A 27,003-nucleotide genomic window follows, 5' to 3' on the forward strand; every position below is an offset into this window, starting at 1 on the left:
CAAATCTAAAGCTTATTTTGTCTATCCTGGTTTTAACATTGCAATGTGAAACAGGGCCTTGCGTCAATGTCATGAGACAAGAAAAATACAGACCACAGCCTCACTTAGCAGCTACGAAGTCCTGAGAGCCATTAGGAATCTGAGAGCAGCAGAAACCAGCACAGATTTTGTTTACTCAACTGGTTCCTTTTTCTCCTCCTTTGAGTTATTCCTGCCTTCTCTGTAGCCATTATAAGATAGAGTCCTGGGGGGAAAACCATTGTGAATTCAGTGTAAATCCATTCTGTTCACTGGATTAGTCTTAATTTACAGCAATAAAATGAAGATCAGATGATGAGCCATAAAAATCAACCTGATGTGGAGAGCTACTGAAATAACATGTAATTTTATAACAAAATAATGGTGCTATTTGTATATGAGTGCTTAAAACTACTCATAATTGATGCAAGACTTAAATAAACCACAGATTCCTAAATATATGAGTAGCTATTACAGTTAATGCTTGTAGGTTCAAGGGAAAAGAAGACACAAGTCCTGAAACACTGCTAAGAAATTCCTGCTTTCACTTACACCCCTTGAAAAGCGTAAGAGCTTTATCTTCTATTTCCAGACTAATTTTGCAGCCCAAAGTCACCTGAGTGCGTTTCCAAACTGGCAGGTTGGAAGTTGCTTTTGACTCCTCTAAGCCGACACTTAGACCAGCTATACAGCCAGGTGTGCTGCACAAGGTCTGCATACAAAGTGTGCTTTATGGTGCAATTCTAGTGTTAATAATACTACATTTCTACGTAAGAAACTTGCACTTTGATAAAAGCATTGCAATTTATGCTTCTAGCCCACGGGTCACCCAGGGTGTGTTCAACAGAGTGGAAACCGCCAGTGATCACAGAGGCAAAAGTCATTTTCCTGATGGTAATCACACGGCTCTGAGACTTTGCAGGGCTCCATCCCCTGCAGGCAGCAGTTCCTACTCTGTCTGCAAGCTCTCAGTAGATATGCCGGGGACCCCTCCAGGGAGGGAGAATGGCTGTGGGATGTTTCCCAGGAGCACAATTGCTCTTCTCCCCAGCCTGACAACCCTGGGAGGGAAGGTGCTCCAGAGCATCTCTCCCCTCTGGGCTGGGACCTGGAAAGGTTTGAGTTAACCATAGGATTGAGAGTTTTATACTTGCTATATACCTTAATTGTGTTTGCCAGCAGATATTTATTTAGGCAGAAAAGTAGGATGATGAATTCTGTGTGCTGTATTTTTATCGTCCCTTTTAATATCTGTAATTGGTGTGCAGAGCCAGTGGAGTGCTGCTCTGTCCCTGAGTAAGTCAAGCCCACGGCCGCCTTTCCAGGAGGGGGAAGAGAGACATCTCACTAGAGCCACCGGAGGAGCACTCCCACCGCTGCGGTGCAATACATTAGCGTCTCTTTGTTAATGCGCTTTGACAATAGCCCATGATTTCAGGCACACAGTGAAGAAAAACGACTGCAAACTGCTGATGAAGTTTTAGCCAGCGGGATGTAATGACCTCCACTGGAATGTGGCCAGGGCACCGCCTCAGTGCCACTGGGGACACTGGAAGGTCCTACAGCCTGCACCCTGGCAAGAAGCAGCACAGGCAGCCAGTCAGGAAAAGATTGACCAGGCCACCCTGCACCAAGCTTGCTGCAAGCACAGGCACCCACGATTTTGAGACATACCTGTGGCTCTAACAGGAGGAAGAAGACAGGCAGCAGCACCCATGGTCTCCTCCAGACTCTCTGCATCCATTCAGGTTCATGCTGGTGCTTTGCCCTCCACAGCAGCAGCCAGTGCTCAGCAGTAACTGAACAGTGCAGCACCAGCACCAGGGAGAGCTTGGCACCTCCTGGGTGCCTGTGAAAGGTCTTTGGTTGCCAAAGCTGCTCTGGATCTTGCAAAACGACATGTAGCTCTTGCACGGCCAGTGCCCAGCAACTACAAGAAGCACTATTTCCCCTATGGCGCCTGCAGCAGCAGGGCAGACGCCTTTGCAGACATGGACAAGAAGGAACGAGGTTCCCAGGCTCACGTCCCCACGTAGGCTGCTTACATCCCTGCTAGCCGCTACTGACACCCTTCCTCAGAGACCTCCATAACACAGGCAGGAGCCCCAGCGTTGTGGTGGCATGGGCATGGTGGCCATGAGTAGCTTGTGAGATGGGACTGGACATCCCACACTAAGGGCAAGGGATGGGTTTCTCCAAAAATGATGACGCCTGGCCTCTCTGCACCTTTGCCGCAGGCTCTGTGCCAGCCGCAGGATGAGCACAGCCTATTAACTCCACCAGTTTGCCTTTGCAGTTCAAGATTTTTTGTTTAGGCTCACACTGGAGTTAATGGTCAAAGCTGCTGCCATCAATTGTTTCTGAACACAAATAGTCGAGCTTTGTAAATTGGGTCCCTCGTGCCCATGTGCTGGCAGAGCTCTCATAAAAGGCTATTTTTGAACTGCTGACGGCCCAGAATCAGCAGTGCAGAGGATGGAGCTAGAGCTAAGCCCTGCATGGCTGAGCTCCCTGCCACGTCCTGAGAATGGACCAAGATCATGGGCAGTCGGGATGCTCTGGGACAAAGCTCTGCCATTCTGCATGCATGATGGCAAGGCTGCCAGTTTGTGCATGGGGAGACTGGTCATACAAGTCTCAGTCTGAGGAGTTGCTCTCTGCGGTAGCCATGGCATATCTCAAATAGTCCCACGCACCAGGGTCAGGGCTGGATCCACTTTACTGACAACTTGGATTGGGCTGACAATGAATTAGGCAAATTAGGAAGAAGAAGAACCTAAACTGTGACCTTCTCAAGGCCCAAAGCAGGTGAAGACCCAGCCTGCCAGCCCTCCTCCCACCAGAGGGACGCAAAAATACTTCCTTTGTTTTCAGCAGTGGTGCAGCAGATTGCAATTTTCCAAGCCAAGCACTGCAACTACATCATTTCCAAGGAAAGACTTGAAGGGATCCCAAATATTCTCCCTGAGCATCTGGGCAGGCTCCCCAGGGGAACTGAAGTGGAGCATTAAAAAGGATAAAAGGGAACGGCCCCTCTTCCTCTTTGCCTCTTGCAAGCAGGAGGCAGCTGAAGCTGTCCCCAGCAGTGTCAGCAGAGGCGATATCTGGGGAGGTCCCATCCGGCTGATGCCACAGTCTGACAGAGAACATGCAAAATAAGATATAGCAAACACAAAGCTGAGGTTTGCTCACGCGAATGCCGCTGGAACGCACCTGAGTCCTAATATTTGCAGATGTTCCCTGATGAACACGTTTATTCTGGTAAACTTTGTCTTTTATCTTTCAATTCGGTCTCTGAGCTGGAATGGGCCCAGAAACATGTCGTGTGATGACAAGCCCCAGAGCTGGCTCCTCTCCCGCCCCCACCCCTGTCACAGGCGTAGTAGCTGTCTCTCCCTTTTACATAATCCCACTGGCATCAGGAGTGCCTGGCAGCCGGGGGAGGCTGCACTGGGGTTGGGAAACATCCCGGGAGTGGTGTAGGAGCTGTGGGATAGCCCTGCCAGGGGGGTGGCAGCATCCCTTAGGGTCTAAAGGAGAAGAGCTTATTGGTATTTTTAGTCTAAAACAAGGGGCAGTTTAGCTAGCGGGTCATTTTCAGCAGCATATACTGTATAGTTCAGCATCAGGGACATAATTCAAGCAGAAAAGGAACTGGGAAAGACTTCAGCTTCAAATGTAAGGGAACTTTACAGGATTATTGTTGCAGCCATCGGGGAAAGCCTTTGGCTTCTCCATGTGCTGGATTTCCCTCAGAGTGAGGAACCAGACCCAGAGATGAACATGAAATATCAGCCTTATAGTTGTTGGTAGGTGTTTTCCCTAACTAAAGGTTATCTCAATTCAGCAGCATCACAGATGAGCCCGGAGGTTTAGTCAGCTCTTCCTCCAAATTCCCCTGCACTTCTTCTCTTGGGGAAGAAATCAGCTCTAGATACGGAGAGATCTGGGAGCAGAAACAGGGATTAGTCATAAAGATAAAACATCAGCCTTGTCACCAATGAGCTGCTATTCCTGATGCAATTCCCCAGGTCTCGGACAGCGAAAGCTGGGGGAGCCATCAGGGCTGTGCTAAACACCAGCGGGACAATTCAGCCCTCACTCGTGAAACCTTATCTGGAAATAAGCCAGAACGAATCTACAAAGGCCCAGCTTTGGCGTCTGCAGGAGCATTTGTGTCATGTGGGCAACAAAGAATTTCAATTACCAAAGTGTGGATACACTGATAGTGCTGGGAGCCGGCAGGAAATCAGCAGAGATAACTGCCAGCAATTAGTACATGGTGTCTGAAAGCCCAAAGAGCAAAAGCCATGACCTGGTAACAGATCATGTCTCAGAAGGACATGGTCAAAGACATGGCTCCCACAGATGTGCTTATGGGGGAAACTGAGGCATGGAAGTGCAATAGCATGGATAGGGCTGTGAGAGGGGAGAGGGGGTCACAGGAAGTCCCTGACTGACTGTGACCACTCCACCACCCCCTACTCCACCAAGGAGGCTGATTAAAGGACAAGTTATGTTGATTCTGAGAGCTGCCTCTCTTTGGGCAGGACCTGCTACCATCCCTCCAGTACTGCCCTTGCCACAGCTAGGCCAGACCACAGCACCCAGGAGCTGGGACTGCCACCCCCCAGGACCCCTCCAAAGCACTGAGCCTACCCCACCACGACACCCACAGCACTCCATCCTCTGGGACCTGGCTCCAGGATGTATTAATCAGCATTTCTGCTCCCACTGCATGCTCCTCTGCCAGCGCCGCCAGCATCACTTCTGCTGCCAAAACCATGCTGGGGAACAAGCAACGGGAGCATGCAATGCCTGTGATAAAAGTTGTCCACAACTGAACAACAGGATCAAGCAGTCGGAAAGGCCGGGCTTCCACCCGAACAAAGCCTCTGTGTTATTTATCAACCATTCAAGCAACTCACAGCAAATACACCCCATCTGTATGGCTCCTGGAGAGTTAATACTGACATTTTCAGAACTAGGAGTGCCTAAAAACCAAGCTCTATGATGAGCTGCACTCACACTTGAATTTCATGTAACAGTGCTAAAGCCAGCTTGGCTTTGCATCGGTCCCAAGGACCATAAAATCAGTGTAAATACAAAACTACATCCCTGTCCCAGGTAGTGTCAGAAACAGCTGGCTACACAGCCATTATTCAATGGACTGGGAACAAGCACAGCCAAAGTTGCCCAGAGCCCTGTGCCCCTCACAGCCCTGTCCATGGAGGCCCCCTTGTGCCGGACGTTGGGCTGCTCTGCCTTGGGCAAGGGCTCCAGAGCACTGCCAGGCTAGTCCCTTCCCCCAGTCCATGTAATGTCACCCAGGAGTAGTTGAAAAGAACATCCTGAACAGGCAAAGCTAACCACCAAAGTCATAGAAATACTTCTCATTTTCAGCTGAAGGCGTGACAGGGAAGCTTATCAGGTGCCCACACTGAGCACTTCAGATCGAAGCCACAGCCATTCATTGTTTTTCCTGCTTAGGTTAAGAGGAATAAAAAACTGTAAGATGCATGAGGCATTTTATCAGAATGCCTGCAGGGTTTTTTTCCTGCATTTCACCTGAAATTGGCTTTGATCTCATCTTCACTAAGCGAATCAAGTGAAAAGTCACTAAGTGATCACCATGATGAAATGGTTCCCAAGGCAGACGCTTTTTACCTCCACACAATATGCTGCAAATGAACTTTTCCTGTCCAGCCTCAAACGTGCTTTGCTAATCATTTTTTCTGCTCATTAGTACCAATATGCATTACATTGAGCACGTAATAGAAACCATCTTAATACCACTATCATAAATTCACAGTGTTGTATATAATCTACCCAGGTGGGTTTTTTTGTATAAAACCACAAATACATATACCTGCAAAAACATTAACACCCAAATGCTATTCAGTTACGCACAAGTTTAAAAATCTATTAATAACCTCAGTAGAGAGCTCCTCTGCAAAACCGTATGCATCCAGGCAGGCAATTCTTTAGAGGCAAAGTAAAGAGCTATTACACTGCAACATAACAAAGAACAATACTGTGACCATACCTGTATTTCATGCCCGTTTGCTTTGCGGTGGATTCTTTTAATGAAATGTGGTGCTGAGGGGTAAATGTCCCCAGACTGCGAGCAATAATAGCCACTGTCCGAAATTTTGCCCGGGCTGCATTTACTACGTTCGGGGTAGTGGCGTTCTGCTTGCTGATGAGTCTGTCTTCACCATTTCGACTCTTCAAGTTGTGCTCTGTGCAGGCTATGGACACTTGCATCGCGCCCTCAGTACACCTTTAGTCACCGTCCAGGTCGCAGCCAGAGCCCCCGGCGCCCTGACGCGGGCTGCAGGCTGCCCAGCAGTGCAGGGCTCGGTCCCAAACGCTGCCGAGGAAACCTGCCGACCTCGATCTCCCAGAAGCAGCCGAGGCAGCTGGGGTCCCCGGGAGAGCCGGGCTGTGTCCCTGCGATGCCCGGAGAGAAGACCCGAACTTGACAAAGCAATCGCAAAAGCAGGTTTCAGCTCACTCTCAGATCTCCCCTTGCAATATTTGGTGCTTAGACAAAAGCATCCATCCAGTCAGGTGCTTTCAGAGACATAAAGCTGCTCCTTCATGATGAACCGCCAGCAGCAGCTGCCGCTCTGTCTTGATGGAGGCTTACTCGTAGTTGCCGGTTTTAAATCAATGCAGGCATGCTGCAAGCGCTGGCTCCAGCACCCGCTGGACCACAAACTGCTGATCAGGCAGCCTTGCTGGCTGAAGAATCGTCGACTCGCCAGCCAGTCTCTAAGGACCAGCAGTATCCATCCGGTTCTCCCTCGCCCAGATGCAGCAGTCCGCTACATCCCACCCATGGCAGCCCCGCTGAGCGCTGGAGCTGGCAACTGTGAGGGAGGCGGAACGGCCCCAGCTCTGCAGCGGCTCCTGGGATCACCCCGTCAGGAGCCAGTGGGAAGCATGGGAACGGGCCTCCTTTGTGCTCAGGGGGAAGACAGGCACTTCAGGCAGATGCCTCCCAAAAAAATAGCGGCCGGCATCGCTAAACAAGGAGAGGACCTCTTATAGCGAGGAAAAATTCGATGTTAAAATAGGCTAATTATGGAAAAAGTGGGGAAGGGGAGGTCGGTGGGAGAGAGAAAAATCGCTCTGCTACAGTGTGCCAGTGAGTTAACACGTGAATCCCATGTTTCTGGCACCCGGAGCAGCCGCCTGCAGACCCACGCTCACAGCAGTGCCAGGGTTAATTCTTCCCCCCCGCCACCTCCCGGCATCGCCAGCTGAATAAGCCGCAGCGCAAAGTCTTTGAAGCAAACCATCCCTGTCCCTTGGTGCAGCCGAGGCTGCAGTTGAAGCAGGGAGCCCCGCTCCAAGAGCTCGTCAGTGCCCACTGCCGTGTGCCACCCCTCACAGGGCGCTGGCTTTGGGAGCAGAGGACAGGGGCAGACCGCGGACCCCTGGGCTGGTGAGCTGGGCACTGGAGGGAGAGGCAGGGATGGAGCGGTTTGAGTCACCCCCAGGATCACTGCCAGTCACGGCCACCCAGTAGAGCAGCCCTAAGGGAGGAGGGGTATTGCGGGGTGGTGAGCAGCAGTTTGGGCATACCCCGGGTGCAGACCCATGAGAGAGGATGCTTGGGGTGTGCAGGGGTGGCAGCACAGTGCAGGCGGGTGGGTGAGTGCTGCAGTCAACCGCTGGCCTTTTCCCAGCCCTGCACCAGCTGATGGGGAGTGGTCCACAGGGGCTTCCCACATGCCACTATTAAATCTGTCCTCAGGCACCCAGGAGGGCTGGGGTGTGGGTGGGGGCACCTCCAGAGGGCCTCTTGTCCACCTCTTGCTCATTGCCCTGACTGCCCAGGACCCTGTCCCACCGGGGTTTGAGTGGCTCCAAAGCTGGACATCCCCCAAGCCCTTCTGGTGACCTGCCAGGCTCTCTCCTGCTCAAGGCACACAAATATGGAACAGAAGCAGTGGCAAGAAGAGAGTAGCAGGAAGTGCTGGTGTGGCAGTGATGACCTGTTTTGAAAGATGTCTTGAAAGATTACAAACCTTTGATTTCCTCCCCTGCAGCAGGGGTAAACCATGGTTCCCCCCTCCCCATCCTGCTGAGGAGGGGAAGTGCGAGACTGGCTGGGTAGACAGCCAGCTAGGACCACCCAGAGTAGCAGGGTGAATAGCTTCTGATGATTGCTTTGCAGTTTGCTTATCTAATGGCTTATTAATGCTATACTGCATGTTTCTTTGAGGGTGAAAAGCATTATATCAGAATAAGGAAAATTACTTTGTGATATTTTCCTAAAGACAATTAACAATCATACAACAGGCCCACAAACTCCCAGCTGTGAGCAAATCCCCTTGGCACAAGGGTTGGAAGAGGAGCAGGGCTATCTGTGGGGTGGAAGTCAAAAAGCTAAATAAAACTGAACTAATGGCTGCAAGGCTCTGTCACAGACACAAGATTTAGTTTTGAGAGTTTCCAGACATCTAATCAATGAGTTAGTGTTACAGATCACAAATTAGTCCTTTAAATATCTAGAAAAGAGTGTGTCATCTGGGGAATGTGCCATGGGATTGCTGACACCAAGGTATCCCACAGTGCGGCCTCATCCAGGACGTCCTTTGTGCCTTCATGGGACTAGAGCTTAGGTGGAGGCACCCACAGGGCTCTGCCTTGACAGCACAGCCAGCCCAGTACAGACTATGCACCCATTTGGCTTTTGGAGCTCGGCTTTGCGTTTCAGAGCCCAAAGCAAAATGGACAAAACTGGGATTATTTCTCTCTCTCTGATGGACATACAGCATCCTCTTGCTGGGCACAGATATTTCAAGATGTATTTTTACACATTGTTCTATATGTCCCTGGAGAGTTCCCTGTGCGGCCAGCAGCTGGCCCTGCTGAATGCTATGACTTAGTCTTGGGAATGTGCCCAAGTCACTGTCACCCAGGTCCTGGTCACCATCCCCTCTGCCATGGCTGCCCCTGCCCTCTGGTGCCAGGGGAAGGAACAGAAAGGGACAGTCACATTCTGTGCTGGCATCCCACAGACCATATTAACTCAAGCTGCTTAGCTTCAGAGAGGTTACAGTGTCTGCCAAAGAAATAGATATTTAAATATGGGATTTATTTAATTTCCCTGAACAAGATAATCACTTCTAGACTAAGACATTAGAATAACATAATTTTGTACCATGAAAATCCCAAGCTTATAAAACAAGAGGTACGTGACAGTCTTGGTGGAGGACAGTGCTGGCGTGCAGTGGCAGCTCAGGCTCAGCCACGAGCCTTTGGACAGGCTCTCTGTGTTGATTCAGTGCCACCAAACTGCTACAGACGAAGCTATTTGCCAAGACATACATATACATTCCCCCCCACCCCCCGAGGAAGATGACAATCACTTGTTCAATAACTTGCTCAAAATGCTTCACCAAGCAAATCTGTTTTAACACAGATACAACAACACCGACTTTGCTTTTCGTGTGATCCTCATTAGCCCTCATGCCAGGAGCCACTGAATCCATCCCAGGGTTTGAAATAAAGCCAAACACAGACCTAAAGTGAGCAAGATACTCTAGGCAAGTGCAGAAGCCAGGAGATGTTCTATGGCTCCTATGCAATTACACATCTCAATGCCCTGAACAGCCTGTTTCTTTGCCCAGGACCTTGCAGGGGTGGGAGGACTTGCATCACTACAACAAGCAGAATGGAAACCTCCAGAAAGAAAAAAAACCTTTATTCAGACCTGGTCTGATCCCTGCAGAGGCACCAAGGGGCCATGCAGCTGAGTACAGCAGAAGCGTGTGATGGACAAGCCCTTTCCCAGTGCTCCCCACAGGCAGGAGGCTCTCTGCTCCCAGGGGCCAGGCAGCAGCACTGTAATGCTGTAATGAGCCAGGAAAAGATGTTTCTGCGGCCTAAAGTATAAACATGAAATGAGGTCCTTTGGTCTGGGTTGTACAAAACCCTTCAAGTTGTTGCAGACCTTGCTCCCCCCTGGCTCAACCTGAACAAACTTTTTTCTTTCTTTCACCTTTTTTTAATTTCACTTCATACTGAAGCAACTTTGAAACATGATGCCAAGTACGGCTTGAGGCTTTGCTTTTTGATGGCTGCAGTCTCAGGCTATTTGCACTAATTACTCTGCTGTGCCATTCTACCAAAGCAAAGCATCCCACTGGACAAATACCAATTAGCATCTTACTCATTTAATGAAATTTAATCAAAACCTGTATGTTTGGTAATACCAACACACTACATGTAAGTTCTGGCAGGCTCTATCCGTTTTTTAAGATGGCAGGACTTCATTTCATGCCACTCCTGTGTGCAGCAGGATAGCCACGTATGTTAATTAAACAATGCACACTGCATGGGCAGTGAGGCTATGGCAGCTAGTGAGCATGGGGTAAGAGTTAGAGTAGACCACCTCTGCCCCCATCCCTGCACCATTTGTGCTTTACCATGCAAAATCCTTCAGCACTTTTTATAAAATGAAATAAAATGCTTTTTCTCACCACCAGCTACAAAGTTCGTGTTTCTACCTAAAACTGTAAACCCAGAAATTTTCATTGATCTATATAAAAAAAATCTAATCTTTCACAAAAATAATCTAAATATTTCTCAGTCATACCCTTAAGTTCTTTCAAAATTGTGTTTTAAATTTTGAGTGCTAACAAAATTAATCCAAAGAGGTGATAAAACAAATCCATTGCAGTTATCTCTGTGGGACAAGGTACTGGGGCTCCGTGCCCGAGTGGATGGACATCCAGGAAGGCTGTCCTACACGCACCCTTCTGCAACCCCCCTCAACACTGCAGGGACCTCAGCAGCTACCTGGCTTCTCTTTAATCCAAATAACCCATTTTTGCTTTGCAAGGGAGACAGAATTGGCACATCTGCAAGGACACATGGGGGCTGTGAGACAGGCAAAGACCCTGGGATGTTCTCAATGAATTACAACATGATTAGGGTACATTTTCACCTTATTTCAGTCAGACGGTCATGCACTGTGGAAGACACACTGTGATGTCTGGCTGCAGGTTGTGATACAGAGGAGAGCTGGACACCAATCACATGCAGCCAGTTACATAAACCCACATCCCTGCATGCTAACCAGTAATCCAGGTCACCAATAACAATGCCATCTCAGCTGGTTTAAGGTTTTTAACTGGAATTCTTCAACACTGAGAGAAGACAGCAAGTTAATGCAGCAGTGAATGCAGCATCAGCCAGCACCAATGTCAGATAAGCCCCTCGGCAAAGTTTCTTTCCTAGAAGCCCTCCTTTTTAGCAATGCACAAAATTATCTTCAGTTTAGCTATTTTTTGTTTAAGCTGTGTCTGCATGTATACGGTATAGTGGGGGGGGGAATGTTAACAATGCTTTCCAGTGGGGGCTGTGCCAAGAGCACTGCTTGCTCACACCAGGTTACATTCATGCAGCTGCAAGCCTCTAGCAGAGCTTGTGAAGGGACTTTGCCAAATCCCATGGGTGGGCTGGTGTCCCTGCCAGGCACTGAGGACCTCCTGTGAGCTGGGGACAGCAGATGCCACTGAGCAAGCTACCTACGATGAGATTCTAGAGGAGCCCTGCGGTCTCGAGCAACCCCACACCTGCCTGCCAAGATCTGTGTGCCCATACCCCTCAGCGAAAGCTTGTACTGACCCTATGGCAGCATTCAGACAGCTGCTTTTGGCAGGTAAAGGGCATTTATGTACTCCACGGTACAAAGCAGCCATCTGCTCTTCCTGCTATGGAGTCTGGTTGTCTGAGCCCCGTCTTTTCCAGGGTACCCTTTGGGCCAGTGCATTTTGATATCCCCACCAGCCCTGCAGATGCTCCCCGAGGTGCACAGGCAGGTGCAAAGAGCTCCTGGAGTGGGACGCAGCTCAAACTGCTTTTGTTACCAACACCACCGCAATGCTATGATAAGCAGAAGTTTACAGTTATCATTGCTCACTATGGCAGCACAAACGATTGGTGTTGCATTGCCACTGCATAATTATGTGCAAAATTAAAAGTCTGAACCATTTTCCTGGTGCTGCACACACAGCCTCTCACGGGCAGCAGCCACCCAGGCTGGGCTGACAGCAGCTCCCTGCACTGCCCTATGGAACCTCCACCGGGCATCTGCAGAGGAGACCCCAGCACCAGTCTGCACACCAGCAAACCCAGCACCTAACCTTGGATGGAAAATGCAGCACAGACCTTAAGGATCAACTGCTGTATCATCAGAGCAGCACCAAGGAATGGTGAGATACAGCAGGACAGAAAAAGTCACCACTTCCAGGCTGAAGGCACATTAAAAACATGATTTCAGCATTCGTGATAGAGTTTCAACCACATTGGACATTTTAACAGATGCTCAGGACTTTGCATGCAGTGTAACTGGATCAGCCAAACTTCAGAAAGCTGTGTGGAAGCACTAAAACTGCAGCCAGCATCACCATGACAGAAGGATCCTGCTCCAGAAGTAGGACCTGGGGAATGAAGGGTTCTGCCCTTGGAGCTTTTCCACCAAAAAAATGCCCTTCTTTGTTTTATCTAACAGGCCAGACCTGACTACAGCTACTGCAGCCATTCCAGAGCTGCCTTTCCAAAATCCAGCACAGGCGATTTGTGCAACACTGGTCTTCACAAGAATTATCTTAATAAACTGTAACAAATCCTTGATTTGCAAACTTCCACATGACAGATCTTCCACAGCGCAGCATGGCGCACTCAGAGGAATTCTGTGTTATGTCCCAATAAAAGTTTCATTGGGCCATAAAAGCTCTGATTATAAATACAGCCCATGCACATCTCTCAGCCGTTTCACTTCACATCAATAGCTGTTTGAAAACACATTTCCTGCTGGGCTAATTACTTATGATTGCAGCAGTTCCGTTATATCTCCATAAATTGGGCTGATATGGACACTGGTGAGATAAGAAGTGCTGCCACCAGGGAGAGCAAGAAGAAATGCCCAGGAGCAAGCTGACATTAGCATGCGCCTCCCAAAAGGGCTTCTGTGGTATTAATTTCAATTAACAGCCAGGGCCCTGCCGCAGTGGGATGCTCACAAGCTCAGCTGAGGAGTGGTCCTGTCTGAAGCAGCAGCACCAAATCCTGCAGCTATTTGTAGGTCTTTTAGGTGTACCTAAGCACATAAGAAACATTTCTTTTTGATAACAATGCTGGAAGCTTGACAAGGAAATGAGCTGCAGAACAAAAGTGTTGTGCTTAATACAAGCAACAGTCGTATCTTCACTGGTTTCACATGGAAAACTTAATTTGCATTTGCAATCGCACTTGAGGAAGACTGATCAAAATCCCTATTAAATGTTTTTTAGTTAAAACACACCGTTCTGACAGGTTTTCAGCCAGGCTGGCTGCTGCACCCAGCCTGGTCTGTCACTGAAAGCACATAAAACCTGTGATCACCTCCAGCCCTGTGCCTGCCAGCCAGGGTCTGAGGGCTTCATCCTCCCAGAAGGGATCAAAACTGGGAGTGTAACAGCATGGAGCAGTGTAGGCAAACAGAGCCAGGCTGCTGGCTCTGCTAATGTGTGTAATGTGTTAAGGCAGGGGTACAAATAACGCAGCATCGCCCCAGCCTGGGGGAGGCACACTGCAAAACAGTACACACTGCCCTGCTCTTCTACAATGATAGTCCTCACGTTCACATTACAGATCATTCAGGATGTGATGAAATGGTAACCAGATCAAAACTGGCATGAAAACTGCATTAGCTTTACTTAATTCTAGTTAGAATTGAGTCAGATGCTGGCAGGGTAATAAATGTGTGAGATGGTTTCCCTGTGGGCAGTGCCGCTGAGGGGTTCTGCTCTGCCCGAGCAGAAGTTGAACCCCAGAAGCAGAGACCCTTGGTTATGACCTCACCATGGCTGCACGAGGTTGCTCTGCAGAGGTTCAGAGGGCTTTAGAGGATTTGCTTTGGTTTGGGTTTTTTTGTTTGGTTGTTTGGGGTTTTGGTTTTGTTTGGTTTTTTTTGTGTTTTTTTTTTGTTGTTTTGGTTTGGTTTTTTTTTTTAACCAAACATCACAGAAAGAGAAAATTGGCCTTTCCCAAACATCTCCCTAACCCCACTCAGGTTCAGACACCCCCCCCCCCCTCCCTTTTCTTATTTTTGCAATCCATACATCATATAGAGATCTGCTGTAGAGGAATTAATAAATAAAGTCCCATATAATTTTCAATCCCCCCCAGGTATCCAAGGCACCCACTCAGCAGCCCCACACTGGGTGTGCCAGGAGCACCTGCCGGGAGCCAACAGCACCTCTGGTACAGCCCCAGGACACCCAGGGAGCTACCTGCTACCAAAGAGTTTTGCAATACCTAACCAGCTCTATGTAATATCAAATAAATTGTCACGTAATATAATGTAAAAGAATCAATACTGAAACCCAGAGCTTTCAGTGTCTTACAAAGGGGATATAACTTACCAGGTGCCCAACTCAATTAATTGGTCAATTATGCCTGCAGATAGCAAACATCTACCAGCATATTGCCTATCACCCTATTAGCTGCCCTAGCCCCCACTCCAAGCCAGGTAATTCAATTTTTCCATGTTACCTATTTCATTTCTCAGATGACTTTTCAGTCACCTGAGACTTACAATGGCTTACAAAAAAGGCTTCAGAAAGGACCATTATATTGATGTACTGTAATACACAAAGAATGATGAAACATGATTAAAACAGAGCTGCATGAAGCTCCGCTGCACAGAGCTTTTCTTGTCATCACTCCACCCCCTCCTTGCAGGCGAGGCTGGAGACCCTGATACGCGTATCCCAGTTACTGAGCAATCCATCACTTGCCCAAAGGAGAGGAGCATCTGCAGCAGGGGGATCCAGAGGAGCCTGGCACTATCCTCAGGCATTCAGGGTTGATGTACCAGGCTCAGGGATGCAGGTACCAGGCAGCACACGGCTGCAGGCTGATCAACACTTTCCTGACTCCTGTTGCATTTGAGGGAAGCAAAGCCAGCCCTAACGCCTGCCCCAAGCACAGCACACAGCTGCTGGCCACAAACCAGCCTCCCTGCAGGAGATGTTAAATAACACCTACATGTTGTCAACTACAACCACATTTTCTACCATAAAAAGTATAAAGGAAGGTGAAGAATTAGAAAATGCACGGAGGGTGGCAGCTCATGGCAAACACATGGTTTTTCATTTTGCCATACTCATATTCTAGACTGTGGATATAGAAAATACAGATTTTCCCCAGGTGCTTTGCATGACTTGATTGATAAATGTATTCCAAATAAAGCTCAGCCCAAGCTATGTTCTTCCAGCTTGGCTATGCTTGTCGAATAGCAGATTTTAGGCAATTATGTATATTACTTTGTTATCCATACACGTCAAATATCACCCAAGCATTACTTGTAACAGCTTAAAATGCTAAACTAACTTATATGAAAAAATATGTTGCTAAGGTCTTAGATGCTGAATAATACACAGCTCCATTCGCCCTTTTCTGGGATGACTATATATGATATAGCAGATGGATGACTAATTATCATGCAATAACTTCTGATTCTTTGAGTTGAGCTGGCAGAGGGTCAGAATATAGATGGGCTGCAGCAGCCTATGTTGTTTGCAAAACTTTCTTCCAACAGATATTCCTTCGGTAAATGTCCCACTCGCCCAGGAGCCTGCAGCTTTCACTTGAGGTGCATCCTTCTCCAGCCAGCACGGAGACCTGCACTCTTCTGTGAGCAAACTAAATGAAAGCCGAGTGTCTCTATCAGTGATTCTCTTAAATAAACCAATAGTGAAAAATAAGCACTATTAAAATATCACCTTCCAAACTAGATTTTTCTTTTTTAAGATTTTAATTCTTCTCCTGAGATTATCTTTCAGCTACTATAACATTTCTAATTATTAAAGTGAGTGGCACAGAGTAAGAATCCCATCAGCTACATCCAGCAAAACTGGCACAAGACCTTACTGCTTGCACCAGCTTGACCAGCACCCCCAAAATAATGAGAGGCATCTGGTGGAATTAGTCATTGAGGACGATTATCACCAGAATAATGTCATTTGCTGAAATGCAGCAGATAACTAAGAAATGATCTTCAGGCCAATTAATTTTATCATTGCCTTTTCACACTGCCAGCCTCCTCTTTGAGGAAAGTGATACAGCAAAACCATTGCATCAGCACTTCCTCCACGACTTAGTTAAAAAAAAATCATCCCTTCAGGACTTCATATATTCCACATATCAGAAAGAAATTTTTCAGATTAATCAAATATTTCAGATATTAGGAAGTAGTTCTTTCCTACGAGGGTGGTGAGGCACTGGCACAGGTTGCTCAGAGAAGCTCTGGCTGCCCCATCCCTTGAAGTGTTCAAGGTCAGGTTGGATGAAGCTTGGAGCAATCTGGTCTAGTGGAAGGGGGGTTAGAACCTGATTATCTTTGAGGTACCTTCCAACCCAAATCATTTTATGATTTTATGTCTTCTCGAATCTGCTTTTCACCTAACAGGGTGACTTCTCCCACCAGGAGGTCTTGCCAGAGCAGGCTTTGGGAACATTGTCATGGGGTGAAGGCAGCACATTCTGCTGTCAGGCACTGCGGTAATGCATTGGCTCCCTGATTTTCCCTCTACTCCCTTTGGGCTAAGAGGAAAAATATTGCACTTCTCATTTCCAGAGCCCTCTGCAAAGGCTTTTTAACTTAGGGTTTTATCTGCATCCAAGGCAGGAGCACGACGTACCTCAGAGCAGCGTAACAATTTTAGTAAATTAAATGCAAGGCATTGTCAAGTTTTCAGGTGACCTCCAAGCACAGGCAAGCACTTCCAAGCCAAGGATTCACTGTTCTTCCCAGGGCTAGTGCTGGCCAGACAAGTAGTCCCTGATCTTCCAACACATCCCAAATGGTTTTGAGCAACCACTTTCATACTGGAATGGCGCCCATTTAATTAACGAAAGGATTTCAAGAGGATTGTTACTTATTGCCAAATGCATAATCGTTCATTAAGTCCTCAGGGGAAAAGAATAATTATGCTTGCAATCTACAAGGTATCTTTTTCTGCAGTGAAAAATGTGCATTTCATCACCCCAGCAGGGTGGGCAACCAAGGGCTGGCAGGAGGAGCTGCTTACCCAACCTGTGGCTGGAGAGCTGTAAGCAGCTCCCCCAACAGCCTCATTGTGCCTATTTGGACACACTAAGAACCCCACATACTTCACACACACCCCAGGAAAAAACAGCTGCCATGCTACTGGAATTATGGAAACGCTGTGTTGTGTTCTGGAGTCTCTCTGGCATGGGGATGAAGCCAAGCAACTGTGAAAATGCACATTGAAAACAAGTCAAAAAAGAAAAAAAAGCTTATCAGGCAGTAGCAGGTCTGCAGCAGGCAGTTGAGCCATGGGAAAAGTTGCCTTTCAAGTCAGCCTCCCTGGGCATCAGCACACAGAAGAGCCGAGCCTGGCTGCCTGCATTCAACCCACACACCCATGGAGGCCTCGGCCCGGTAGGGAGACATATAAAGGTGATCACCTCAGCAAGGGGAAAAACACAGAGTCATAGAAACACATTTCAGTTGAGCATTTTGGCTTGCTTAAACTGTAAAAATGAAGCAAATTATGATTCAAAGACCAGTACAAAGAATCGCCCTGCTGAGCCCCATCACTTGCTGAGCATGCAGGGGTGATGCTGGTACTCCCAGAAGACGCATAACACATTCATACTTGCACCAGCATGACAGAGTGCCCAGAGAAGGGGGGAGTCACTGACTGAAGGAGCATCCTGAAGCACTGTAGTTAGGTCTAGTATTTCAGAGCAGACAGTACTAGGAAGTGTATCTAGAAGTACTGAGAGCAGAATCCCCAGGAGCTCACCCACCCGGTGCGCTGCAGGGAACACGCTCCAGCTCTGCCCCGTGTTACATTTGCTACTCCTGTGTTATTTCCCCTGGGAAACAGCTGCAGGGTGGGGCTGTGCTTTAAGGCAGCCCTGCAGTGGCACCCCAGGAGCCAGTACCTCATCCTTCAGGACTGGCATCAAACACAACCCAGGTTTCCATCCACTTCTCTGACCTGGTGACTACTTCCTGATGCTGGAGTGACTTTGAAGAAGAGGAGAAAACTGCAATTCAGTGATAAGTGGTCCCTGGACCCAACAGCTCCCTGTGAAAATTAACCTTGATTGGAATTACATTGCAGCTTCGCTTCCTCTCATTTAACTCCCTGATTCTGCCAAATTCTTTCTGATATCCCCCCATCTCAGAAGAGCACTTTTGATCCTAAATGTTTTTGCATCTCTTTCCAGTAAAGTTTCTCCTTTACCCCAAACTTGCAAGCCCTGCAAATTTTGAGTGTAATGAAAATTCACTATTAATAATCATTAGTGTACAAATTAGAATTAATAATAAACAAGAGAGCAGAATTGAGTGAATTCTCTAAGCCATAGACCTGCACTGCTGGGGCTGAAAAGTGGCATTTTCTGCTCATCCTGGGAGACCTGCAGTGAAGGAAGGACGTGGATGAGGCAGGAGGAGTAACTGCAGGGAGGAAGAAAGAGCAGCCAGGAGGGAAGAGCAGCTGCCATCACATTTGGTTATTTACTTCAATTAAGAAAAGCAAAAGAGTTGCTATTGCATCAATATTGGATTTGTATTGAAGATCAAAATCCATTTTTATTACACCTGAACTGTGAGCCAGTCAGCATTGCTGGAGCAATCACCACAGCTGGCAATAGAGAGATGTGCTCTCAGCCTGGCATTGAAGGTAACCTTTTCAAAGCTTTGCCAGAGCCTAGTTTTATGATTATTCCCTAAAGGATGGAACATTAAACAAACCAGCAACCTGGCAGCTGCTGGAGAATGTTTAGCTGGTATTTTCATAAACTCGACCCCACTCTGATCCACAACTCAGCAGCTTGTGTCAGTGGAATGTATGGCAGTGTCACAATCTCAGCAGATCCCAAAGTCAGCCCAAAGACTCCCAGATAAAACCTACTTTAACCAAGACCACATGGACTGAGTTTCATCCTAGGGCATGTACACAGACTGCAGACTTCAAATGTGTATATAAATATCCCAAACTTTCAAGTCAGCCACTTGGATAGATGCTGGATACACTCTGCACCACTGGTGCCGCCGCGGGGAGTGAAGAGCAGGCTCAGCAGGCAGCCCGCTGCCCATGGAGCCAGTGATTTATTCAGCATCTGGCAGTGCAGGCTTTCAAGCCAGTGTTTGACAGGAGCAGAAGGTGCGTGAAAAGTAGCAGCAAGCATGCAAATTCCTGCTGGGCACGGGCAGGAGCTGCTGCTCTGCACGTAGCTAAGGGTTAGCTGGGATTTACTGCTGTGGTGGTGAGTCAGGAAGCAAAATTGGCTTTGCCTTCCCCACAAGCCAAGTACCTACGGCATGGGGAGCATCCTACAGAAAGGTGTGAACAACCCTGGAAGTACCTGCAGGCTGAATCTGACCTTTTACACAGCTCTGCAGAGGACTTCCTACTGCAAAGGAAGTGTGTGTGCATGTGTGTATGTACACGTGGGTGCAGGTGCACACACACGTGTTTGTCGCTAGCAGAAAGCAGAGGGATCAGGAGCCAGCACCGAACATGCAGCTAAAGAGCTCCTCCTGCTGAAACCCAGCTGGGGAGATGGGGCTCACACTGCTCACAAGCTGTAGGTACCATTCTTCTGAAGGAGCAAAATGGGATTTCTTACTTCAAGGAGGAAATACCACGCTAGAAATGCCATACACACACACGGGATACCCTGTTCACATCCCACATACATCCCTGTTTTCGTCTCATCCTCCCCCACTAATGCATGGTATGGGCAGGAACCCTACAAAAATAACACAGGAACTAAGGAGTGGAAGCTGAAATTGTGGAAAAAAAGGATAAACATGGGTATACCTGCCATCACCACTGCATTAGATAGCAGGCCATGTAGTTTGAACAGATTAAAATAGGAAAAAAAGAAAACCACTCATGAAAAATTAAGCTGGCTATTAAAAAAAGGACACAGCTGGATGTGGCTCTATAGATCAATTGGCACAGGAAATAGGGGAAACATTAATGCTGTAAGCTATATCCCAATAAATATAATAAAACTGCGCTCTGAGTTGAGCAGATTAGAATGGGTTTACAGTGCAGGATTATAGGACCACATCAAGTGCTTTCACATATTTTGCCATCTAAAGATTAGATATTCTAGAGCTTCAATGCATTAAATGAGCCTGACCAAGGGACCTTGAAAAAGCAGTTATAGCACAGTGATCATTCTTAAATTCTTCTCTTCTGGGGCAGCCCTGTATGGGTACAGGCATAAACCCAGAAGAAAGAATAAAGGCTGAAGAGTGCGATCTGCCTGCTCATCCCCTACATACTGACCCATTTCCTATCACACGGTGCAAGCATGGCCATAATGGCACAGAGCAAAGTAACCCCGCAGCCCAGCCACACAGCCCAGACTACTCCCAGGAGGAAAGGTTATAAAGGAACTGAACAAAAATGCAGTGATGCCTTCCTGAGTACATCCTCTCAGCTTTCTGCTATCTGCCATTTAAAAATTCACTGTGCTAGAGGTTTAATACCTTTATACTTAATAGTCTTTGGTGGCCTTCCCTGATACCTAACAATATTTTGAACATGCTCATACTTTCAGCATCCAAAACACCCCATGACAGCAAGTCCCCCAAATTCACTACAAGACACAGGGAAATAGTTTCCTGGGTTTTAAACCTGTTGGTCAAAAATTTCATTTGCATTGCCCCTGCATTATGGAACACAGAGAGTTACTTGCTACAGGCTGTTCCTGATTTTAAACACATCTGGTGTAATCCCTGTCAATCACCTTTTTCCTAAGATAAAAGCCTGTTTAATCACCCAGTGTAGGGACAATGTCATCACTCGGATGACATTCTTTCTGTATCTTTCTGTATCTTTCTGTATCTTCAGCCCAGCTTGCTGTATCCACCTGAAATGGGATAGCCAGCACTGGCTGCGGGAATTTAAATGTCCCGGCTCCTAGAAATTAATAACATCAACAGTATTTTACTGTTATGGATGTTACATTTTCTGAAATGGTGTTTGCCTTCTTATCTACATAACTCAGAGATGGGGGAAACTTTTCAGGAATAGTTTTTCTGCAGGAGCATTTTATGGTTTTTGCCCATGTCAGTCTGTGCCTTCACCGGTCACCACAAAACCCTGGTATGCACCAAAAGCCTTTGGCCATTTCAGGATTTGATCTTTTTACCCAAGTGACATAATCGTCCTGGGAAGGTTACCAAACTGGAGAGCCTTTCTAGTACATTTAGCATGTTTGATCTCTAGTAACTCCTCAAAAGTGAGCAATGACATAGGAAAACCAACATTCATCCTGGTGCTGCAAACTGCATATTTCACTCCCTTATTGTTTTTCCTGATCCAGACTCGCACCAGCACAAGGCACACACTAAATTAGACATACAAATCACAGCCCTTTTGCCATCAGTTTGCCCCTAGGGCTCTATGCTGTTCCCTCTTGCTGTATTTAGCCACAGTATTTTAATTTTTCAGAATTGCAAGATATCAGCTATCTGGTCATGGCACTATTTTTATCACCAGCACTCTGCCCACTGTGCACCAGCACGAGCCACCTCTTCCTTCTCACACAAACATGACCACAAGTGCTTCAGGGTAAAAGAAAACACCAAGACAGGGAGGGTTTTACCAACAGTTTGCCTCTGATGATTTGCAGGTGGCATCAAGTCCCCACAATCACTGTGCCCAACTCCTTGCTCAGCGCTGCTGCTGAGCACTCCTTCTATGATAGCGAAGTTTCCCATTGCAACCAGAAAAGAAAAAAGAAACATCCTGCAAAGGGCTGTCTTCTGGCCAATGTTAATAGGAGAGCTTCAGCATAAAGTTTTTAATTAGCTTATCCAACAAAAGCAACATATACCAAGCAGTGCAGCCCAGCCCTTTCTCAAGATGCAGGAACACAGAACAGGCTAGGGAGGTTCACTCCAAATGAAGAGAGTTTGCCAGGGGCTTATGTACTACAGGAAGAATTCACCCTCCCTGACCAAAATCTCAATTAGATATAAAAGAGATAAAATATGAATAGAAAACTATACCCCCAGCTCCAAAGGCTGACGCATGGGTGAACCCAGCAGTGTCTCAGGAACCTGTGACCTTCCCAAATACTTTCTACCTGTAACATTTGCCAACAGCATGTTTTGCTAAAGTTGCCTGGGTGCTTTTGCAGGCATATGTGTATAACATTTCATCTCTGGGCTCTCAAACTGCTGCTGCCTAAATGCAGAGACGCTATTTTAACCATGTATGAGCAAAACACTGAGAAAACGTATAGTCACAGATTCCTAGCAGAACTAGCCCACACAGTTCAGTCCTTAAGAGCTCAGACCTCAGCAAAGCACTTAGGAAGCCGTGCAATGAACAGTTGGATAAGACTACACCAAATTGGCTTTGCAAATGGCGTTTCATCTGAGAGAAATAGTATTGTTGTCAGAAACAAAGCTCATGCGCTGCTGCACTTTCAGTTTTTCAGTAATAGGCTGAACTAAGCTGTATTTGCTAAAGCAATGAAAGGAAAAAGAACTAATCATCCTATAAATAAACCAGCTTATGAGTATTTAACAAGAGTTTCTTGTTAACAAATCATTACTTTCCACACATAATTAAATAGCTTTTAATAAAAAAGGGGATTATATTGTGCGTCTTTACACTAGACCTATGGATATCTGAAGAAATGTCTGGAAGGCAAAACAAACCATGCTGGCAAAGAAAACATTCAAGCTCACAGTAAGACTAGAAAAGCTTCTGTACTTCTAAAGCTAAAAGAGCAAAGATCCTGTAGAAAGCAGCAAGCGATGACTGCTGGAAAATCCCTCCTGCGCTGCAGCAGAGCCCTCTGCACAGCCCCCTCTCCTGTACACATCTTCCTCTCGTAGATATATGTGAAATGCAACAAGTTATAGCTGTTTTTCAACTATGACAAATGCACGTACTTAAAATGAAGCATATACTTGAATCCATCAGCTTGGATAGAAATTAAGCATATGCTTTGTTTTACCATTACTAGAGACTCTGATGAGTGAGGACCACTTCGTTTTATGAGCTGAGAAACAGAGTTGTATGAAGCTGTTCGCACAGAGCCCCTGCTAGAACTGAGCATGCAACCACAGCCCTTGGCACTGGGTAAAGTCTCAAGGCCAAGGCTAACTACCCCTGGAGCACAAAACAGCCCCAGAATCTCTCATAAAATACATTTTTCTGTGACTTAAATCCAGCCTCCAGTGGGCTTGGGGACTGGGTTTCCATCCCTCCTGAAGTTTTCTCCCCACCCTCTTTGCAGGTTTTCTCCTCAGGTTTTCTCCTGTGCAGCAGCAGCAAGTAGAGATGAATATTGCTGTCAGGTTTTGACTGATGCATTTTTGATTCAGCAGCAGTCCAGTTCAGGATCTGGGAGGTGTCTGTACATCAGGGTGTTTTGCAGGATAATGTCCTGTGAAGGGAACTTAAGACACCAGATCATAACTGCTTTATGGGAATGTTTCATAGCTACAACATTACTCGAGCTTCCCAGGGAGGGCACAGTAAGTATTAAGCTGTATCTGGAGTAGAGCAACACCATAGAAAGTGCAGAATTAGCAGACAGATAAGATAAATGGGAATTTTCATGTGTGTACTAACAACTGCTTCAAACACAACTGCCACATGGGATTAGGATCATCAGAAGGGGAGCAAAAGAATTTCTCATTAGAAGGGAGGCAAACTTCCAGGTCTGAAAACCCCAGTTAACCAGAGCATCTTGCTCAGGGCCAGCATCACTCCTGCTAACCCAGAACGATGCCAGAGATTACTTCTGTCATAGCTCAGTTTGGAACATGGCATCCCTGAGATGCCATTCCATTGCCTTTGGACATTTTCCCTTTTCATCATTCAAACGCTGTGGATTCAGTTCTCTACTTATTTACATTGGCTTTCAAGGCTGTGTAACCTCAACTTACTCCATGGATTCCCAGACAGTACCAGCAGAAAAGAGATACAAAGCCCTTTGCTGTTTCTTCTTACACTGGCTCCAAAGAGCTGCTTTTGCACATTCAGTCCCCATTGGGATGCATCTCCAAACAACAAATTTTCCCTGCCAGAAGCTAAAGCTGTGACACAACTGTGCTGTTTCCATAAAAATAGTAAATGTCTTGTTTCAATTTACCATGGGCAAAAGTCAATCTCTTGCAAAGGCAAATGTTTTGAAGATAAATTCCTTTTATTTGAAGCACAGGGAATGTATCTACTTTCTATATGAGATGTCATGCTTTATAAACGAATCTTTTTTGAAACAAAACAAAATGACAAATGATAGACTAAACACACTGATGTCTTCTTCACCCATTGTACCCAGCCTAAACCCTCTTTCCCCAGGCTATTCCAGCTCCCCATATGTATAAGTCTGCCCACATGAATGAGACCCCCTCTCCTGGATGCTCTTTCTAACGCAGAAGCCGTGTATTTCACAGCCTGAACTCAGCTAAACTCTGGTTCTCAGGCTTTCACTCCATTCACTCTAGTTTCATGGCAGAGCAGGGACAGACATCACATCAAAGCACCTTCCACATTCAGAATGACTTTGTTCTCCATATTTTTTGTTTCACAGTTCAGCTGTTATCCTTTTAATGCACATAAATGAGTTTTCATTAAAACACCAGAAAGAGTAAATACTTGTACCCAGATTTCAAAGGGACACTTCAGCAGACAGACACAAACAGCTAATGTTGGAAGAGAAAGAACAAATTCAAAGTTTTAACAGGTCACATGCACTTAGCTTTGCTCAAAGTCACACTGATTCTTACGGTGCTGAGAAATCTTAGAGAAGAAAAGGTACTAAAAGTAGACAATGTCTTCAGATCCTGTCAGCCTGTCTGAAGGTGTGTACAGGTTGCTCACTCAAGTTCCCTGCAATTCAAGTTGCTTGCTGCCATGCAGACAGCCATCAAATACCCCGTCAAGGCACATGCAGAAGTACCTGTACTTCATTCCCGTCTCGGCTCGCACGGTCTCCTGCAGCGACAGCCCATGCAGGTGCAGGAACTTCTCCAGCTGCTTCAACTCGGTGGCTTGGCTCAGTTTCCCCAGCCAGCCCACAGCAGGAGGGCAGGCTCTGGGACCCACACTTTGCTTTTTACCTTTCAAGAGTGCTTCACTTGGCTTTTGCAGGCTCGGCTTGTGGGGTGGGATATCTGTGCAGGCAGGCTTGTACAAATGCATGGTCCAGACATGGAGCTGCAAAGGGAGACTGTCAGTGACCAGCAGATGCTGGGGTCCTCAGGAGCTTCCACTCTACAGAGGAAAGCCCAATGCCATCATGCTACCACCAGTATAAGATGGTATGACCCAGGTTGTATTGCTTAAGAGGACCGCACGATTATGGAGTAGTATTTTTCTCCCAGCCATCCTTTATATTACTGCAAGTACCTCATTGTAATTGATGCCCAGGATGGATTTTGGCCAAGATCAGCAATCTTGTTCGTCTGCTGAAACCTATAATGGTCAAATACTCCAAGGGATAAGGACTGCCAGTGGGAATAGAGCACCAACCCGTTCCCCAGGTCTTATATTTAGATAATGAGAAATATTTGTTTGGGATTCAATCCAAGGCCAACAAACAAAGTAAATATTCTTACACGGTTTATTTCAGGCCTTGGGCTGGACAGATGAATGCTGCAAGCATCTCTTCTGCAAGTCATTAAAATGTTTTGTTTTCTCATGGTCCATTGTGAACTTTCACAGCTCAGATTACCTCGTCTGCAAATTTCCCCAGCATCTGCACCCTCCTGGGGCTTTGGCAATTAATAAGAAAATAAAGACTATGGATCAGTCAAACACTAAGATCAAAAATAACCTACAGACAGACAAGGAAAATGCTTGAGAAAGGAACGCACTGTGGATATCAGAGCCAGGGCAGGGAACAAGCAGCTTTCAAGAAACCGCGTGCTCCTGCAGGAGCCTGTGCATGGATGGAGAAGGGCTGTGGGACAGGAGCCATCAAAACCCCTGAGATGCCACCAGCCACTACAAAACCTCCCGCTTCACAGAACCAGCTGCCTCTCAGCACAGGGCAGCAGGTGAGGACACAGGTACATGTCTGAGCACTGTGCCTAAAAACAATCTTGCCAGACCAACAAACGTTCATTTCACCAGTGCTAAGTAGCAAACAAAAGGTTTCAGGTTCTTGGAGTCTTCAGCTCTGAGGGGTAATGGGAGAAACAGCACAGGTTTCGCTGCATCACCAAAGCCAGTATACGAAGGCATCCAGCTCCCTGTGGTCGAGGTAACATCCAGGAGCACCACAGAAAACTTTTCTGGCCAGCACCAGCCACAGCAAACAAATCAAGACGATGTCTAATACACACCATGCAGGCAGATGTCTGAGGCTCTCCAATTGTACAAACTCAACCCATTTATGCTTATCATTGCAATCCCAAATACATTGGAAAAATAAGTTAAATAATCAAGTGATGTATGTATCATGAACTCAACTAATCCTTAAATCATCCAAAGCAGATAAAGAAAGACTGATCCCAAACCCAGAATATATTTTAAAAGATTATAATTCAATGTCACAGTGGGGAATTCGCGTTGGACATTTGATTACCAGGTTATTCTTTCTCTGCCACTGTTCTGCCAGGGCCCTGAGGGCACTGATGGACCTTCATGTCCCAGTGTTGCAGGCTGGGGTGGCTGGAGGGTTCCTGCCCTGCCACCCCAGGGCCCACAGCTCTGTGGTACCCCAACACACTGCTGCCCAAAGACGGGGGATCCTGTTCTTCTGGTGCTGACAAAGTTGAACCGTCAGCAGAGGGGTGCAGATGGTGCTTTCAAGCTCTGCTCTTTGCAACCCAAGTACACACAAGAGGGAAATGTGCCCTGCTACTGCAGCAATGCCTGCCTTGAAGGAACCTGATTTTTTTCCTCTCAGCAGCGTAACCCCAAAGGCTGTAGCTGTGATCTCTGCTGCAGC

General features: G+C 46.9%; 1 protein-coding gene across 3 annotated transcripts in view; it reads right to left on the minus strand.

The window, feature by feature from the left end:
• Positions 1-27,003, minus strand: part of KCNAB1 (potassium voltage-gated channel subfamily A regulatory beta subunit 1) — a 74,786-nt gene that overhangs the window by 46,348 nt on the left and 1,435 nt on the right. Inside the window, exon 1 of one of the 3 annotated variants that reach the window (XM_057421702.1) lies at positions 25,009-25,406. The exons of 1 other annotated variant lie outside the window; for it this stretch is intronic. In XM_057421702.1, the coding sequence (XP_057277685.1) occupies positions 25,009-25,250 (242 nt within the window). In that variant the 5' untranslated portion in view covers positions 25,251-25,406. Of the gene's footprint in view, positions 1-6,064; positions 7,213-25,008; positions 25,407-27,003 lie in introns of those variants that run through there. One more of the 3 variants, XM_057421703.1, reaches the window with a different exon arrangement.

This window comes from Pezoporus wallicus, unplaced genomic scaffold, assembly GCF_028554395.1.
Source record: "Pezoporus wallicus isolate ANWC-B61680 ecotype Strahan unplaced genomic scaffold, APGP_CSIRO_Pwel_v1 scaffold_7402, whole genome shotgun sequence".
Classification (NCBI taxonomy): domain Eukaryota; kingdom Metazoa; phylum Chordata; class Aves; order Psittaciformes; family Psittacidae; genus Pezoporus; species Pezoporus wallicus.